At 48.1% G+C, this 17,901-nt stretch overlaps 2 protein-coding genes across 3 annotated transcripts in view; one reads left to right on the forward strand and one right to left on the reverse strand.

Annotated features, from left to right (window-relative positions):
• The window catches only part of CDCA8 (cell division cycle associated 8), a 17,232-nt gene extending 4,822 nt beyond the window's left edge, over positions 1-12,410 (reverse strand). Inside the window, exons 1-7 of the mRNA XM_011955651.1 lie at positions 12,038-12,410; positions 11,788-11,916; positions 8,726-8,766; positions 6,859-6,931; positions 5,383-5,468; positions 4,078-4,142; positions 1,539-1,635 (exon numbers count right to left, since the gene is read on the reverse strand). Of these exons, the coding sequence (XP_011811041.1) occupies positions 1,539-1,635; positions 4,078-4,142; positions 5,383-5,468; positions 6,859-6,931; positions 8,726-8,766; positions 11,788-11,916; positions 12,038-12,131 (585 nt within the window). The 5' untranslated portion in view covers positions 12,132-12,410. The remainder of the gene's footprint in view (positions 1-1,538; positions 1,636-4,077; positions 4,143-5,382; positions 5,469-6,858; positions 6,932-8,725; positions 8,767-11,787; positions 11,917-12,037) is intronic.
• Positions 12,411-12,540: 130 nt separating this feature from the next.
• Positions 12,541-17,901, forward strand: part of LOC105521199 (chromosome unknown open reading frame, human C1orf109) — a 10,192-nt gene continuing 4,831 nt past the window's right edge. Inside the window, exons 1-4 of one of the 2 annotated variants that reach the window (XM_011955284.1) lie at positions 12,541-12,792; positions 13,239-13,362; positions 14,375-14,479; positions 14,964-15,241. In XM_011955284.1, coding sequence (XP_011810674.1) covers positions 14,967-15,241 — 275 coding nt within the window. In that variant the 5' untranslated portion in view covers positions 12,541-12,792; positions 13,239-13,362; positions 14,375-14,479; positions 14,964-14,966. Of the gene's footprint in view, positions 12,793-13,238; positions 13,363-14,288; positions 14,599-14,960; positions 15,242-17,901 lie in introns of those variants that run through there. The other variant, XM_011955283.1, reaches the window with a different exon arrangement.

The raw sequence follows: 17,901 nt of genomic DNA on the forward strand, positions 1-17,901 counted from the left end.
GGCCGAGGCAGGTGGATCACCTGAGGTCAGGAGGTCGAGACCAGCCTGGCCAACATGGTGAAATCCTGTCTCTATTAAAAATACAAAACTTAGCCGGGCGTAGTGGCATGCACCTGTAATCTCAGCTACTCAGGAGGCTGAGACAGGAGAATCACTTGAACCTGAGAGGTAGAGGTTGCAGTGAGCCGAGATCGCACCACTGCACTCCAGCCTGGGTGACAGAGCGAGACTCCATCTCAAAAAAAAAAGTGGCAATTAAAAGTAGAAAATAAATCTTCCACACTTCCCCCATACCAGAGATAACTACTTCTTGCTCTCCTCCCCAGGGGTAACCACTCTGAGTTCCTTATCTGTCCTTCCAGAAACTTTCTATGTATATAAAACCAAATGGGATCACACAGCACAATGTTCAGCAACCTGCTCGGAGATGCTCTGTGATCATGGCGCTCTTTCCCTATCAGCACACACAGATCCAGTCTTTTTAAATAGCTATACAGCATCTCCTATTTAGTCTACTAGGTTCTTTGGAAGGTATTAACTTATGCTGCAACAATATCCTTGCTTATGCCAGCCTCCAAAAAAGCAGTATCAAGTTTTATTTCTACCAAGAGTACCAAAGAATACCTATTCATCTTTAAAAAACTGATTTGAGGCCGGGTGTGATGGTTCGTGCTTGTAATCCCAGCACACTGGGAGGCCGAGGTGGGCGGATTGCTCGAGCCCAGGAGTTCGAGACCAGCCTGGGCAACCTGGCAAAACCCCCTCTCTACAAAAAAAACAAAAAATTAGCTGGGCATGGTACCATGCTTGGGAGGCTAAGGTGGGAGAATCACCTGAGCCTGGGAAGTCAAGGTTGCAGTGAGCCGTGATTATGCCACAGCTCTCCAGCCTGGGCATTAGAGTGAGACCCTGCCTCAAAATAAATACATATTTTAAAAATAAAATAAAAACCTTCTGATTTGAATCCGAAAAGGCCAAAAACGTCACCTAGAGGCCTCCTAGTCATCCCAGGCAGAATATTCCCCTCCCTCCCATTAAAGAATCATTTTGCCACTGAAGATGGGTGAAACTACACTTAAGGGCAAGGCATATACCAGGAAACCCAGCTGGCCACTGTCCTCTGACAAGGCACCCCAGGCCAAGGACTTGGGACTATTTTCTTTTATTTTCTTGAGACAGAGTCTTACTCTGTTTCCCAAGCTGGAGTGCAGTGGTGTGATCTTAGCTCACTGCAACCTCCCCATCCTGGATTCAAGCAATTCTCCTGTTTTAGCCTCCCAAGTAGCTGGGATTACAGGTGTGCACCACCATGCCCGACTGATTTTCGTATTTTTAGTAGACGTGAGGTTTCGTCATCTTGGCCAGGCTGGTCTTGAACTCCTGACCTCAAGTGATCTGCCCGCCTCGACCTCTCAAAGTGCTGGGATTACAACATGAGCTATCGTGCCTGGCCTAGGAGTATTTTCTTAGACACTCCTTCTCTGGGTAGTGCTCAATGTTGGAATCCCATCAAATCCAAGTGTTCCCCTCAATACTCACCTTGAGTCAAACCTGGGTGTCAGGCCTGGAGTTGGTTTGACCATGGACATCTCCAATCGGCCCACGGCTGGGGTAACAGTGTTAGCACGGCTTGACCTACAGGTAAGAAACGGCCATCAGGTATGCCAACTCTCAAGTTCCACGAAGGCAGCAGCACAGGAGTGACACATGGAGAGCTGACTGTGAGATACTGCTCTGGGCGCCTCGCACACATCAACTTACATGAAGGGGTGGCCTCCCTCTCCACACCTGTGGGTGTTTCTCATTAGGTGGAACGAGAGACTTTAGAAAAGAAATAAGACACAGGGACAAAGTATAGAGAAAGAAAAGCGGGGCCCAGGGGACCGGCGCTCAGTTTACAGAGGACCCACGCTGGCCCCGGTCTCTGAGTTCCCTTAGTATTTATTGATAATTATCTTTACCATCTTAAACATAAGGGAGTGGCTGGACAATAGGATCATTGTAGGGAGGAAATCAGCAGTAAGACATATGAACAAAAATCCCTGTGACATGAATAAGTTTAAAGGAAAATGCTGTGCCTTGAGATGCATACGCAAACATCTCCATAAACCTTTTAGCAGCATTGCTCCAGCAAGTCCCACCTTATTCCTAAAGGTGGTTTTCTCCTTGCTCAGTAAACAAAGCACACAATGGGTTTTACACTGAGATGTTCCATTGCCCAGGGACGGGCAGGATTTTTAACCAGCAAGCTGCCTTCAGGTACTTGTTTAATTAACAAAGACACATCCTGCACAGCCCAATATCCATTAAGCCTTGAGTCACCATAGCACATGTCTCTTGCAAGGACAAGGTTGGGGGTAGGGTCACAGATTAACAGCATCTTAAATACAGAACAAAATGGAGTCTCTTATGTCTGCTTCCTTCTATATAGACACAGTAACAGGCTGATCTCTCTTTCTTTTCCCCACATTACACGACCCTTCTAACAACATGGGAGGCCAGCACTGCTGCCATCCTCATACACAGATGCAGAAACTCAGGTGCATCGAGTTTTAAAAACTTGCCCAAGATCACATATCCAATTAGGATGGAGCCAAAACTTTGAACCGAAGCAGCCTGCCTCCAGAATCTGACTTTTTTTTTTTTTTTTTGAGATGGAGTCTTGCTCTGTTGCCCATGCTGGAGTGCTGCCATCCTCATACACAGATGCAGAAACTCAAGCGATTCTCCTGCCTCAGCCTCCTGAGCAGCTGGGACTATAGGCATGCACCACCACACCCAGCTAATTTTTTTTTTTTCTGAGACAAGAGTCTCGCTCTGTTGCCCAGGCTGGAATGCAGTGGCCAGATCTCAGCTCACTGCAAGCTCTGCCTCCTGGGTTTATGTCATTCTCCTGCCTCAGCCTCCCGAGTAGCTGGGACTACAGGTGCCCGCCACCGCGCCGGGCTAGTTTTTTGTATTTTTTAGTAGAGACGGGGTATCACCGTGTTAGCCAGGATGGTCTCAATCTCCTGACCTCGTGATCCACCCGTCTCGATCTCCCAAAGTGCTGGGATTACAGGCTTGAGCCACCGCGCCCAGCCCCAGCTAATTTTTGTATTTTTAGTAGAGACAGGGTTTCACCATGTTGGCCAGGTGGGTCTCAAACTCCTAACCTCAAGTGATTCACCCACCTTGACCTCCCAAAGTGCTGGGATTACAGGCATGAGCCACTGCGTCTGGCCTCAGAATCTGACTTTTTAATCAAGGAGACAGCCTCTTCATGTGAAGGCTCCCCCAGCTGGAATTCTGTCCTCGTGCCATGCAGCTGCTGCACTGCTCAAGAGAAATGAGTTTGTTCCTCCACAGACATGCATGCCGGTGACTACTCTCCTAAGCTGCTTTACCTTCCCCCACATGGCTTATGGTAGAGTCCAGCATAATCAACTCAAGCCCATAGAGGTTCTTCACTTTGCAGGACTGGACAAAACATTTCAAGAAACCAGTTATAAGTAAGTGACCGTCACTCTATGACAAACTATGGGGTAGCTCTACACATGGGCTATTAAGAACTGAAACATAACAGGCAGTTCTTGCTATACTTAAACAAAAAAGTGGGGGCCGAGGCGGGCGGATCACCTGAGGTCGGGAGTTTGAGACCAGCCTGACCAACATGGAGAAATCCTGTTTCTACTAAAAATACAAAATTAGGCGGGTGTGGTGGCGCATGCCTATTATCCCAGCTACTCGGGAGGCTGAGGCAGGAGAATCATTTGAACCCTCAAGGCAGAGGTTGCAGTGAGCCAAGATTGCTCCATCGCACTCAAGCCTGGCCAATGAGTTTTGTGAAACTCCGTCTCAAAAAAAAAAAAAAAAAAAGTGGGGAAGGATAGAGAATGTACATTAAAGTACTGGAGATGGTTTTGGTTTAGGCCATTTTTAGAGACTCCTGCAGCTCAGACACTCAAGGATTCAGTGATTTTAAGCTGCATTCAAACACTAGCCACCAGAGCTTTTTCACTGCCCCTCACTTTCTGCCATGATATATATGGCTCTCCAATAAAACCCAAAACACCACAACTTTAGAAAATCCACTACCTTTTCCTTTTGCCTTTTCCTTGTATGGACTGAGTTCTCTTCTTGGATGGAGGACACCTTTTGACCTGCAGTCACAATCAAACGAGACTAAGGTTACAAAACACCCAGCAAAGAGGAAAGGTAAGGAGAGTAAGGAGGGTTTTTTTTTTTTAAATAAAGGGTTAAAAACAAGCTTTGGATAGTTAATACTAAATATAATAAGGTGTATCTTAGAATTCAATGACTTAAAAAGTTCAGAACATAACTAATTGAATAAGGACTTCCACTAGCTGGGTTTTCAAAACAGAGGATTTTGGCCAAGATTAAAGGTAAATCTCTTTTGAATTGATTGCAGCCTGGCTTGTACCCCACTACTTTACATAAAGGGCTGCTGTGAAGGTCACTCAGGGCATCCCAGGTGCCCAATCAAAGGCAAACCCTGCAGTGCTCCCTTCCTGGGGCCTGGGAGGTCCCTGGTAAGAATCACTCCTTATCTTCCATATATTCTCTTCTCCCTTGTCCTCCGTGATGGATCCATCTTTCCTGCTTCTCTAGCTTCCTTGGCAGTCTGCCTTAGGAGCTCCTCTCTCTACCTTCCCTCTAGTGTCCACTCTCAGACTCCCTCCCTTCTTGCTCTCCCGGCACAACCATCTCCACTCCCACACTGGGACAAACACCTTAAGATCTGGGAGGCAGTGAATCTCTCGATCTCCCTCTTCTCCCTGAGCTCCAGGTTGAAATTTGTCTAGCCTAGATGTCCTGGAAAAGTAATGAATAGTCAACATGTCATGCAATTGACATGTGCTCCCCTTACCCCCAGTCCAGCACCTCTGCTGCCTGGATCCCACACTTTGCTGGATGGCAGTTGCCTTAGCTAGAAACCATGCAGTTGTCTCTGATTCCTCCCTTTCTCCACCAACCATGCCACTTCTTTCTAAAACCTATCTCAAAACCTTCCCTTCATTTTATAGTATCAGCATATCAGTTCAAGAATTCATAGGCTTCCAACTGGTTTCTTCATCTCCAGTGTTCCCCCTCCCCCATTTATCCTGAATACTGTTCCTCTTCCCTTTCTTCTCCAGCTAGTAGTAGACTCTCACTCACCTTGAAAGGCCTGCCTATGTCCTAGTGGGGTAGGGGAGACTTGCTAGCTTCCTCTTCTGTGTTCCACACACTTTGCACACCAGTCAGTTATCACTTTTGTCATTGCCATGTAAAGTAGGATCATCTCTACTGAACTTGTGAGCTCTGGTGTACAACAGTGTATTTTATGCATTTGTATTTGCTTGTGATAACCCCCAGCCTCCAACCTCAGTGTCCACTTACTCTTGAAGTTTGAAGATTCTTATGTTCATTTTCTTCTTCTTCTTCCTCTTCCACTATCATTTCATCTACTTGTATTACCTTTCGTGCTGTAAGAAACAGTTTCAACAGGGTGGTATTTCTGATGAGAATAAAGTTTTGTGCATTCACATTTCTTATAGGAATAAAACGTATGCAATCTGAAGCTGCAATGAAGAAATGGACTAAAAATAAAGACGACTTTTTTTTTTTTTTTTTTTTTTGTTGAGACGGAGTCTCGCTCTGTCGCCCAGGCTGGAGTGCAGTGGCCAGATCTCAGCTCACTGCAACCTCCGCCTCCCGGGTTCAAGCCATTCTCCTGCCTCAGCCTCCCGAGTAGCTGGGACTACAGGCGCCTGCCACCTCGCCCGGCTAGTTTTTTGTATTTTTAGTAGAGACGGGGTTTCACCATGTTAGCCAGGATGGTCTCGATCTCCTGACCTCGTGATCCGCCCATCTCGGCCTCCCAAAGTGCTGGGATTACAGGCTTGAGCCACCGCGCCCGGCCAAGAAGACTTTTTAAGAAAGAGGGTTTAGACAAAGGAAACTAATCAGAGTGTTAAGAAACCCCACATGATGCTTTGTAGGGACAGCCCAGCATTCTGAATAATTGAGTTTGCCCTGCCCAATGTAGAGGTGCCCTGGTGTGCAGCCCCAAAATCCTGGCCATGGGTCAGGATGTTGTTATAAGAGTTGGATGCATCAAACTATCATAGCTTAATGACAGTGACATTAAATCCATGTCACAATTCATCCTGATCCGATTCCCTGCTCATTAGTCACAACCTGGTTTCCCATACAACTTTTCCTATAAGACAGTGTTTCTCAGAGTGCGGGACATGCATGTAAGATGATTTTACACAGATAGATCATGGAATTGAGTAACTTTTTTTTTTTTTTTTTCAGAGACATTGCCCAGGCTGGTCTTGAACTCCTGGGCTCAGGTAATCCTCACGGCTTGGCCTCCCAAAGTGCTGGAATTACAGGTGTGAGCCACCGCAGCTGGTCTGAATTGAGTAACTTTGAATTAAATGCAGAGAAAGTCATTCCTTTTTCAATTCTCTTTCAACTTTGCTGATTACACCAGGGAGCGTCTCAGTTGGTGTTACCTGTCTTTTAACTCCGCTCTAAATCTTGCCATCTATTTAACCCAGGGGAAAGTAAGCAGGCCACAATGTTTTGGTTTCCAGCACAGCTTTTTCCCTTTCACTTTAGCTCACACACGGGTCTTGAGTTTGCTTAGTCCTGCATACAATTAACTAAATTTCTGGTTTGAGTTGCTGTTTGGGGTGAAAAAATTAACTAAATGCACCATCCAAAAGCAAATGTTTGGATTTACAAGATTAAGAACCAGACTTTAAAGGGAAGAGGCTCTACCAACAAGGCCCTGCCTGAGCAGCCAACCAAGCAACCTGAGCCTCAGTTCTTTCTGTTCAACAAGGAGTTTTGACAGGTACTTACTTTTGGCAGATTTCAGGGGTGTCTGAATAGCTTCTGCTGTTAGTTTGTTTATTTCAGTGATATCCAGGTCAGCCTATGACAAAAATAGCCAGAAAGCACCGGGCTTATTCCACCAAAATACGAGGAAAAATATTTCAAGATAAATTTTTTTTTTTTTTTTTTTTTTGAGACGGAGTCTTGCTCTGTCACCCGGGCTGGAGTGCAGTGGCCGGATCTCAGCTCACTGCAAGCTCCGCCTCCCGGCTTCACGCCATTCTCCTGCCTCAGCCTCCCAAGTAGCTGGGACTACAGGCGCCCGCCACCTCGCCCGGCTAGTTTTTTGTATTTTTTAGTAGAGACGGGGTTTCACCGTGTTAGCCAGGATGGTCTCGATCTCCTGACCTCGTGATCCACCCGTCTTGGCCTCCCAAAGTGCTGGGATTACAGGCTTGAGCCACCGCGCCCGGCCAAAATTTTTTTTTAAAACTGTTATTTGATACATAAGACTGTTAAATGTTAGTGATACAATATACAATACAGCAGGCTCCCATAAACCCACCACACAACCCAAGACCTAAAACATTGCCAATAACTTGCTTCTGGCTCTTTATTCATTCCTTGTTCCATTTTCTTATCTTTCTCCCAAAGGTGATGAGTCTCCTAACCCTGTCATTCCCCAGAGGTAACCATATCATTCCACTTGCGTAATCAAAAGGTATATGTGCATGTGCTCACAGATACATGCAAATGTGTGTATATGTGTGTACACATAGATGTGCTTTTTCACAAGTGTGTACTTAAGCATTTTGTTTAGTCTTGGCTGTTTTCACCACTCTTTGTGGTTGTAGTTAATTTGTTTTCATTGCTATATCATATCCCACTGTGTGATTATACCACAATGGATTTGTCCATCTTCCATCAGTAGTTTCCTATTATAAACACTGCTACCTTGAACTGTCTTACATGTGTCTGAGGTACATGTCCAAGTTTCCCCTTGGCTCTATCCTTTGGAGAGGGCATGACAGGGATTATAAGTTACATAAATATTCAGCCTTCGCATTATGCCAAATTGTTTCCCAAAAGGGTTACCCTTGTCTTACAGCCCATTTGCAAACAATCCAGGTTCCTAATGACCTACATCCTCTACAACACTTGGTGGGGTGTCAGGCTTACTATTTTTTTGATAAATCTACAGGGTCTCAGTAAGGTTTTCTAAGATGATCCTGGGTCCTTCAAAAAGGCTTCCAGTCACCATTTAAATTAAGTGTTCTTTCATATGGTAGTAAGTATGGACACTACAAAGAGCAGTTAAGATTCCGTCCTTTCCTTATAGAACATGTGTAAATATCAGAATTATCATTACAGGTTTGGAATGGCACAGCTTCCATTTCTGGTAGGGACTGCTTGACGTACTCAGAGAAGGATCTGAGGCTGTCTTAGGCTTAGCAAGAAATAGTGCTGTAATAAATTACTGATGTTTGCCAGGCTTGATGGAACAGAAAGTAGGGGCATTCCTGCCAACCTTACTTGAGCACCGCTTCTACAGTACAACATGATCAAACAGCCTCATCATCTAGCAGGTCAATGCATAGTACAATGACTCAGGCGCTTAAAGGAACTTGGGCTTGAGGCTTTCTACTTCCGCTGTAGAGTTCAGGACAAAGGACTGCAAGAAATTGGTCAAAAATAGAACTGCTACCTTCTGTAGGACTCAGAACTATCTGGGTCTCATGTACACAGTGTCTGGCCCAACTCTAATTTTTCAGTTGACACAAACAGATAATGTCCCTTTATGAAACCTCTTCCACAGTAAGCACCTATTAGTTGGATCTGGGGACTGGACTAGACTTAAGTAACCACTGACTGGAAAATAGGACAGGTCACTTACTGTTGCCGCCTCTTCCAGGGCCTGTTTGTTTCCTCCAAGGGCTTTAAAAAGAATGTTGTAGTTACTATTAGATTTTAACAATAAATCATCTTGCTTAATAGTACCATTTATCTTTCTAAAACTGGTCCAGCTGTTAGTCTAACATTCAAGGACCTTCACCATCTAATCTATTCTTTCTCCAAGTTATATCCCAAATGTGCCACTGACTCTCAGGACTTGTTGCCATGGTACTCTGTATTTCCTCTGCTTGAAATTCTCCTCCGTACTCGATAGATAAATTTCTAACTCATCCTTCAAAACTTAGCTCAAACATCACCCTCAAAATTCTGCTTATCTTTTTAAAAAATATATTTTAAATTTTATTTAGTTTTGAGACAGAGTCTTGCTTTGTCACCCAAGCTGGAGTGGAGTGGTGCCACCTTGGCTGTCTCCTGGGCTCAAGTGATCCTCCACCCTCAGCCTCCCAAGTAGCTGGGACTACAGGCTAATTTTTGTATTTTTTGTAGAGACAGGGTTTTGCCAGGTTGTCCAGGTTTTTTTTTTTTTTTTTCAAATAGAGATGTGGTCTCCTGCTATGTTGCCCGGGCTGGTCTTGAACTCCTGGGCTCAGGTGATACTCCTGCCCTGGCCTCCCAAAGTGCTAGGATTACAGGCATGAACCCCCACCCCATGCTCTGCCCTCTGCTTATTTTTCTTTAAAAAAAAATGTATTTTTATTTTAATTTTTTTTTAAAGTTTAAAGATAGGGTCTTGCTATGTTGCCCAGGCTGGTCTCAAATTCCTGGGCTCAAGCAATCCACCTGCCTCGGCCTCCCAAAGTGCTGGGATTACAGGTGTGAGCCACTGTGCCTAGCCTGCTTATTTTTCTATCTCAGCAGGTTGCTGCAAAGTGTGGAGTAAGTAGCTCACCCTCATCATACCCGGTAACTACTCAGAGCTTTTCAAACAGTCCATCCTTGCCTTGAACTGAATTCCAGAGATGATATCCTTTGCTTCTGGCAAAAATTTAGCAGTCAATGGAAGTACAGTAAACGTGTGTTGAATGAAAAGGTCTTTGTGAGATTTACATGTAGAATAAAAAGTTAGGTTAGATCCTCCTGCTAGAAACCCTCATAGTATCTTGTAAAACAATTAAGATCTCAGGCTATGAAACCAGAATACCTGGGTTCAAACAGACTATTCCACTAACTAGCTTATGAGGCCTTGAGCAAAGTATCCAATTTCTCTGCAATCTTGTCATTTAGAAAAATAGGGATATTATTAGTTATGAAGAAAAATTAGTTAATATATGTAAAACACTTGGTACAATGCCCATCCGGCATAGAAATCACAGTATGCTCACTGATTACTACTCTATTCTATCTCCTTTGTAGTACCTATACTTTTAATTACATAATTGTATGTGGATTTTTCTAACAGCTCTTTTCTACTAACCTGTATGTTTCTGAAGGCAGAGACAATGTCTGTTTTATTCCCCGGTGCATCTTTAGCACCTAGCACTGTGACTCACACATGCTCAGCATTTGTAGAAATGAGCAAATGAATGGCTTAATATTAATAAATAAAAGGACAAGTCAAAAGGATCATTCAACGTCTAATATGTGAACAGAAAATGCATTTCTATCCAGCAAGCAGACTACATGCTGGATAATTAATAATAAGGAAAACAGAAAAAGTATAGCCTCCTGCATTTCTCTGGACATTTAATAAGGGAGTGGGGAAGCAGGCTGGGATTTTTCTCTGGCCAGGAAAACTGATGTGCCTTTTTTCTTGTTGCCCAGGCTGGAGTGCAATGGTGTGCTCTTGGCTCACCGCAACCTCCACTTCCCAGGTTCAAGCGATTCTCCTGCCTCAGCCTCCTGAATAGCTGGGATTAGAAGCATGCGCCACCACACTCAGCTAACTTTTTTGTATTTTTAGTAGAGACAGGGTTTCTTTCTTATTTATTTTTTTTTTTTGGTGACACGGAGTCTTGCTCTGTCGCCCAGGCTGGAGTGCAGTGGCCAGATCTCGGCTCACTGCAAGCTCTGCCTCCCAGGTTTACGCCATTCTCCTGCCTCAACCTCCCGAGTAGCTGAGACTACAGGCGCCCGCCACCACGCCCGGCTAGTTTTTTGTATTTTTTTTAGTAGAGACGGGGTTTCACCGTGTTAGCCAGGATGGTCTCGATCTCCTGACCTCGTGATCAGCCCGCCACAGCCTCCCAAAGTGCTGGGATTACAGGCATGAGCCACTGCGCCCAGCCTGATGTGTCCATTTTTAAGTTAGCAATTTCCATAAGCTGCAGAAGGAGCTGCTTCGGGTTATTCTTTCATCTGAGCTCTGGTTAATTAACCATGTCATTTATTCATTCATTTTTAAATGGGTTGGGTAAAATATACATATTTTTTAAAAATACTATTTTCTGGCTGGGCACAGTAGCTGACTCCTGTAATCCCAGCACTCTGGGAGGCTGAGGCATGCAGATCACTTGAGGTCAGTAGTTCGAGACCAGCCTGGCCAACATGGTGAAGCCTCGTCTCTACTGAAAATACAAAAATCAGCAGGGCATAGTGGTAGGAGACCGTAATCCCAGCTACTCCGGAGGCTGAGGCAGGAGAATCACTTGAATCCAGAAGGTGGAGGTTGCAGTGAGCCAAGATCGCACCACTGCACTGCACTCCAGCCTGGGTGACAGAGTGAGACTCTGTTCCAAAAAATAAAATAAAATTCCTGATGTGTGAAAATTATGTGAAATTCACATTTCAGTGTATCCATAACTAAAATTTTATTGGAATACAGCCCATCCATGCCCATTCACTACAGCTGTTTTGGACCTGTAACAGCAGAGCTAAGTTGGCCGACAGAGACCCCTCCCACCGGCTCAGCTAGGCCTTTACAGAAAAGGATGGAGACACATGACTTAGGGAAGTAAGACAGAGAGTGAAAGGGTCTGCAGTTTTCCATAAGTGGTCATGTCAGATCTCATTAAAAGGTGACATCTGAGCGAGTCTTTTCTGAAGGGTGTCACCTAACCCCAAGGGGCTCTCGGCCTCCGCCCAGGGAAGCTCTCCAGCTCTTACCGAAGTAGTCAAGCCAGTTCATCTCGCGCAGCGCCTTGGGGAGCCGCAGGATCTCGATGTTGTAGAGGTTATCCACCTCCTTGAGGAGGTTCTGCCTGTCTGACTCAATTTGCTTGATGCGTATTTCCACTGCGGGAGGGCAGAGCCGACAGGACACGGGTCACGGGGCGGGTGAATCTGTGCAGCTCGTGTCCCCACCCGCCAGCATCCCGCGACCGCCCCAGGAGGCCGCGACGGCCTGGCCCCTTACCTTCACGGTCGAAGTCTTTCAGAAAGGAGGCGAGCTTCCGCCTCCGTAAGGAGTTGATCTTGGCCACCCGACTACTGCCCTTCCTAGGAGCCATGGCGCTCGGCGGAGGCTGCGGGGAGCGGCGGAGATGGGGCAGGGAGGCAAGGAACCGGGTAGGGACGAGGAGGGCGGACGGGGACCACCCGAATAAGTCGCCAGGCACGTACCTCCGGTCCCGCGACGAGGGCTGAGTAAAACCTCGCTATGCCAGCGAGAGAGAGCGGCTCTACCTTCAACCGCCACCCAATTCAAACTCCACAGCCACAGGCTGACGAATGAGAAACTGCCGTCCCACAGCATCCAATCACAAGCAAGTTCCTGCCTCCCGCCCAATGCGCTCCCTATACCCGGAGTGCGTCAGCCCGGCCGCCGCCGTCGCGGGTGCTCCTGGGAGTTGTGGTCCAGGCTTGTTTCCCCGCCCTCCCCACCAACCCACCCGGCTCCTCCCTGGCCGGCTGCAAACTATACAAACTACTACTCCCGGCAGGCCTTGCGGCGAGCCCTCATTACCCCAAGCTCTGGAGGGCTAGGGGCCGACTAGGTCAGGTCGGCTGTAGGATTCTGCTCCGGGGCTGGCGGCTGCTTCTTCCAGGCCTGGCTGCCACTGAGTAGCCGAGGGGCCGCCGTGACGCCGCCGTGACCCTCTGACTGATTGACCGGCTGGCTGCCTACGTCGGCGCTCCTCAGGGCCCCAAGCTCCCCAGGCCGAACTTGGGGCAAGTGGAGGGTCGGCGGAGACAGAGCAGCCTCGACAGGGTTTGTAAGGGGACGGGGCGGAATGACAGGGGAGCGGGGCAGGGGTGCAGGCTTTGGGGTGGGTGCGCCAGCCCGTGGCCAGTTTGGGCAGCGAGTGGGGAGAACCCTCTCGTTCCTCGATCCCCCGCGGACTGGCCACTCTTGCCCAGTTCGCGTCTTGGCGCCTCGACTGGGTGCGCAGCGCTGGGCCGCGACTTCAGGTGCGAGTAGTGGCGCTTGGCAGCTGGCCACGCGGTGACTGCAGCGTGAGCCGCGGCCACCACACTCCAGGGAGCCCAGGGCAGAAGGCAGCTCTGGGTGTTCTGGCCGTGGGCCTGGGAATGGGCGTGTAGACAGCGAACCCCGTTGAGCCGCAGTCCTGTCGGAGGTGCTAACTGTGCATCTTGGCATCTGCCCGCGGCCACAGGGTTGGATTGCTCAAGGGTTGTGCTGAGACCCAGCAAGGCTAGAGGCTAGTTTCGAAGCTGTAGCTCAGGCTGAGTCTCAAGGCGGGCGACGACTGGACGGCCAGACCGGCGAGCTCTTGACGGGTTTGTGGCCTGATTGTTTGGATTTGGTGCTTTTCACCTGTGGATGCGGTCTGAAGCCATGTCAGAGGGGTTGTTTGCGTTTAAGCGTGCATGTTATAGGCTATAGGAGTGATAATCTTGCCTCTCCCCCTCTGAGTTCAGGAACAATCGAAGAAATAAGCAGAGGTGCCAAGCAGGCTCCTGATGGGCACCAGCGAACTTGGGGACAGAGCAGTCCAAGCATAGAAACCCTGGCAAGCCTGGCCCTTCCTAGAAAGTCCTTTCTCTCTCTCTTCCACCCTGGTTTGTTACTCCATATGCAAAAAATACTTGAATGTCGCTCTCCCGCCCAAGGTCAGCCCTGGGCAGTGGGTGGTGGGGGTGACACCTGAGTCTGCTGGGTGCCTAAGGATCTCCATCAGTCAGATGGCCAAGATGAGAGGGGATGACAACCCATACCTCATGTAGGCTTTCCCGCAGCAGGTGTTTTTATGCTGGGCAAATTGGGCTTCCAGCCTCTCGGTTTCAGGGTTTCCTTCACCCGACTCCCCAATGTGCCCGACCTCCCTGGGCACCTAGGACGTCCACCTGCATCTCAGCCAGAGCTGCCACGTCAGGAGCCCGTGATTCACTAATTTTTGCCAGTTGGTTGTGATACACAATGTCAAAAGTGTCATTAAGGCACAGCCGGAGGCGCAAGCTGAGAGGAAAAGACTCCACAGTTAACAGGACATGCCACCACTGCCACCCAATTTAAACTGCCGCAGGCTGACAAATGAGAAGTCGCTGTGTTTGGACGGTCCCAACATCCAGTCCCAAGGAAGCTTCAAACCGAGTGGCCAATCCACATGTTGGACTACAGTACCCAGAAGTAATTTCGGTACTACGATATATTTTCGCGACTCAATAGCCTTGCAGGCCTGCGGAGGAGCTTTGGGGGGGCGGTTGCCTGTGAGCATGCGCAGAGAGACTATGGGCGCGTGGTGCTCACGCTTTGGGTGTCTTGACTCTTAAGTTTTTCCGCTGGTTTCAGGAACGCGACCGGCAGCCTCGGGCAGGGGAGACAGGACTGTAGATCAGAGAAGAGACGGCGATTGGCCGCCAGGAATCCTCTGAAGCAGGAGACTGCCCTATCCAGGTTACCCTTCCCAAGGGGAAGCCAGGGTCTCCTTCAGAAAGCTGAGGCGGGGCCGGGGCCGGTGGCTCACGCCTGTAATCCCAGCACTTTGCGAGACCGAGACGGGCGGAAAGCCTGAGGTCAGGAGTTCAAGACTAGCCTGGCCAACATGGCGAAACCCTGTCTCTATTAAAAATACAAAAATTAGCCGGGCGTGGTGGCGGGCACCTGTATTCCCAGCTACTTGGGAGGCTGAGGCAGGAGAATTGCTTGAACCCGGGATGCAGAGGTTGCAGTGAGCCGAGATAGAGCCACTGCACTCCAGCCTGGGCGACAGAGTGAGATTCCGTGTCAAAACAAACAAACAAACAAAAACCACTTCTAGAGGTGAGACAGCTCCTGCCTGAACACGAGGACGGAGATGACGCCCACCCTCGACCCGGTGCCTCCCGGACTGACTTGCCACCCCAACGTGGTTATTTTCTGTTTTTATCTTTTTCAGCAGAAGATGACTCAAGACCGGCCTCTGCTTGCCGTGCAGGAGGCCCTGAAGAAGTGCTTCCTCGTGGTGGAGGAGCAGCAGGGCCTGTGGCAGAGCGCCCTGCAGGACTGCCAGCCTCTCCTGTCCTCCCTCAGCAACCTGGCAGAGCAGCTGCAGGCCGCACAGAACCTGCGGTTCGAGGATGTGCCGGCGCTTCGGGCCTTCCCAGACTTAAAAGAGCGGCTGAGGCGCAAGCAGCTGGCAGCTGGTGACATCGTCCTGGACAAGCTGGGGGAAAGGCTGTAAGCAGCTCCGTAGTGCTCTTTCCTGGCGGAAGGATTTTAAAACGAGGTGTTTTATATGTAGCTAGTATCAGTCCAGAAGGTGTTTTTCTCCTTGAAAGCGTGGCATTTGGAGATATCTCAACCTTCCTTCCTTATCATCTGGGGCAGTGAGACCTCTGTCAGAAAGCCATTTTCTGGCATATTCCTTGTCAGAGACTAGGCATGGCAGTGGTGGGCTTAGTGGAAGTCACAAAAGAAGAACAGAAAAGGAGCGGAGAAAGCCTATTAGCTCTGCCCTATAGTTTTCTTTGGTAAAAGGCAATGAGGAGCTGTGTAAACTTAGTAGGTGCTAGAGCTAAGGGCTTTATATATATTATGTTATAAAGGCTCTTCAACATATCTGTGACTTAACTGCACTTAATTCCATGCAGGTAGGAAACTGAGGCTCCAGCAGATTGCCCGTGGTGACACAGCCAGAAAAGGGTAGAGCTGGGATTCTAACTAAAGTGTGCCTGACACAAAAGCTAGAGCTCTTAATCACCACTTTGTTCTGCTGTAGGTTGGTGTCTTTGTGCCCGGTAGTAGCATGTCTCCAAGTTCTGATATGCTTGTTGTCAGACCCAGTATCTGTGTTACAGATTTTTTTTTTTTTTGAGACAGGGTCTTGCTCTGTCACCTGGGCTGCAATGCAGTGGCACAATCACAGCTCATTGCAACCTTGACTTCCCTGGTTCAAGTGATCCTCCCACCTCAACCCCCCAAGTACCTGGGACAACAAGCGTGCACTTCCATGCCCAGCTAATTTTAAAATTTTTTGTAGAGATAAGGTCTCACTATGTTGCCCAGGCTGAGAGTTATAGGTTATTGAGGACAGAGGAGAGACAGGGCATGTGTGGCCTTTCCTTGAACCAGAACAAAAGGAAGGTCTGGTATATAGAGTCTGTGCCATAGACTAATAGGAAACTGTCACAGATGAGGACTTTCCTTTTATTTATTTGTACAAAATACATTCATTAGGCACCTTGTGGGATGCCAAGCACAAGGTGCCAGGAATACAACAATGAACCAGACTTAGTTCCTGTTCTTAGTTGAGTAGAAGAAATAAACAATCAGTGAATTAAATTGTGGGATGTCCTAAGATATTGATAAGTATGGCTTGTGTGGAGGAGGGAAGCTTCTGGGGAGGAAGTGATATTAAAAACCTAATGGTTGAAAAGGTGTAAACAGAGTCAAGACGTGGGTGTGAGTAGTGTGCATAGAGAATAGTATGACTGGCCCGGCAAGGTGGCTCATGGCTGTAATCCCAGCACTTTGGGAAGCAGATCACTTGAGGTCAGGAGTTTGAGACCAGCCTGGCCAACATGGTGAAACCCCGTCTCTACTAAAAATAAAAAAAGTTAACTGAGTGTCGTGGTGCACTCCTGTAGTCCCAGATACTGGGGAGGCTGAGGCAGGAGAATCTCTTGGACCCCGGAGGCAGAGGTTGCAGTGAGCCAAGACTGTCCCACTGCACTCCAGCCTGGGTGACAGAGCAAGACTCTGTGTCAAAAAAAGAGAAAAGTATGACAGGAGCAGAGGCCTGGTAAGAGATGAGATCAGCTGAGTATGGCAGCTAAGCCTGTAATCCCAGCACTTAGGGAGGCAGAGGCAGGAGGATCACTTGAGCCCAGAAGTTTGAGACCAGCCTGGGCAACATAGTGAGATCCCATTCTCCACAAAAAGGAAAGCAAAACGAAAAACAGATGAGGCCGGGTATGGTGCCTCACACCTGTAATCCCAGCACTTTGAGAAGCTAAAGGCAGGAGGATCGTTTGAACCCTGGAGTTTGAGACCAGCCTGGTCTCAAAGCCTAGGCAACAAAGTGAGACCCTGACTCTACAAGAAATCAAAAAATTTTCTGGGTGTGGTGATGTACACCTGTGGTCGCACAGGGCCTACACAGGGGGCTGAGGCAGGAGGATCACTTGAACCCAGAAGGTCGAGGCTACGGTGAGCCATGTTTGTGTCACTGCACTCCAGACTGGGTAACAGAGTGAGACTCTGTCTCTAAAAAAAAAAGAAAAAAGATAAGATCAGAGAGGTAAAGCAGCTCATGAAATGATGGGTAAGTTATGTAGAGGATCATATGGTTGCTAGATCTGTCTGTCACCGCTGACAGAGTCTCACTCTGTCACCCAGACTGGAGTGTAGTGGCACAATCTTGGCTCACTGCAACCTCTGCAAGATCACTGCAACCTCCACCTGCTGGGTTCCAGTGATTCTCCTGCCTCAGCCTCTCGAGTAGCTGGGATTACAGGTGCCTGCCACCACACCTGGCTAATTTTTGTGTTTTTAGTAGAGACAGGGTTTCACCATATTGGCCAGGCTGGTGTCGAACTCCTGATCTCAAGAAATCCACCCCCCTGAGCCTCTCAAAGTGCTGGGAGCCACCACACCTGGCCTATAATGACATTTATATACCATTGTATTAACAGAACAGGTTTACTATAAGTTGTATACTTTTTTTTTGAGATGGAGTCTCGCTCCATCACCCTGTCTGGAATGCAGTGGTGCGATCTTGGCTCACTGCGAACTCTGCCTCCTAGGCTCACGCCATTCTCCTGCCTCAGCCTCCCGAGTAGCTGGGACTACAGGTGCCCGCCACCACGCCTGGCTAATTTTTTGTATTTTTAGTAGAG

Source organism: Colobus angolensis, unplaced genomic scaffold, assembly GCF_000951035.1.
Source record: "Colobus angolensis palliatus isolate OR3802 unplaced genomic scaffold, Cang.pa_1.0 Scaffold4, whole genome shotgun sequence".
NCBI classification, from domain to species: Eukaryota; Metazoa; Chordata; class Mammalia; order Primates; family Cercopithecidae; genus Colobus; species Colobus angolensis.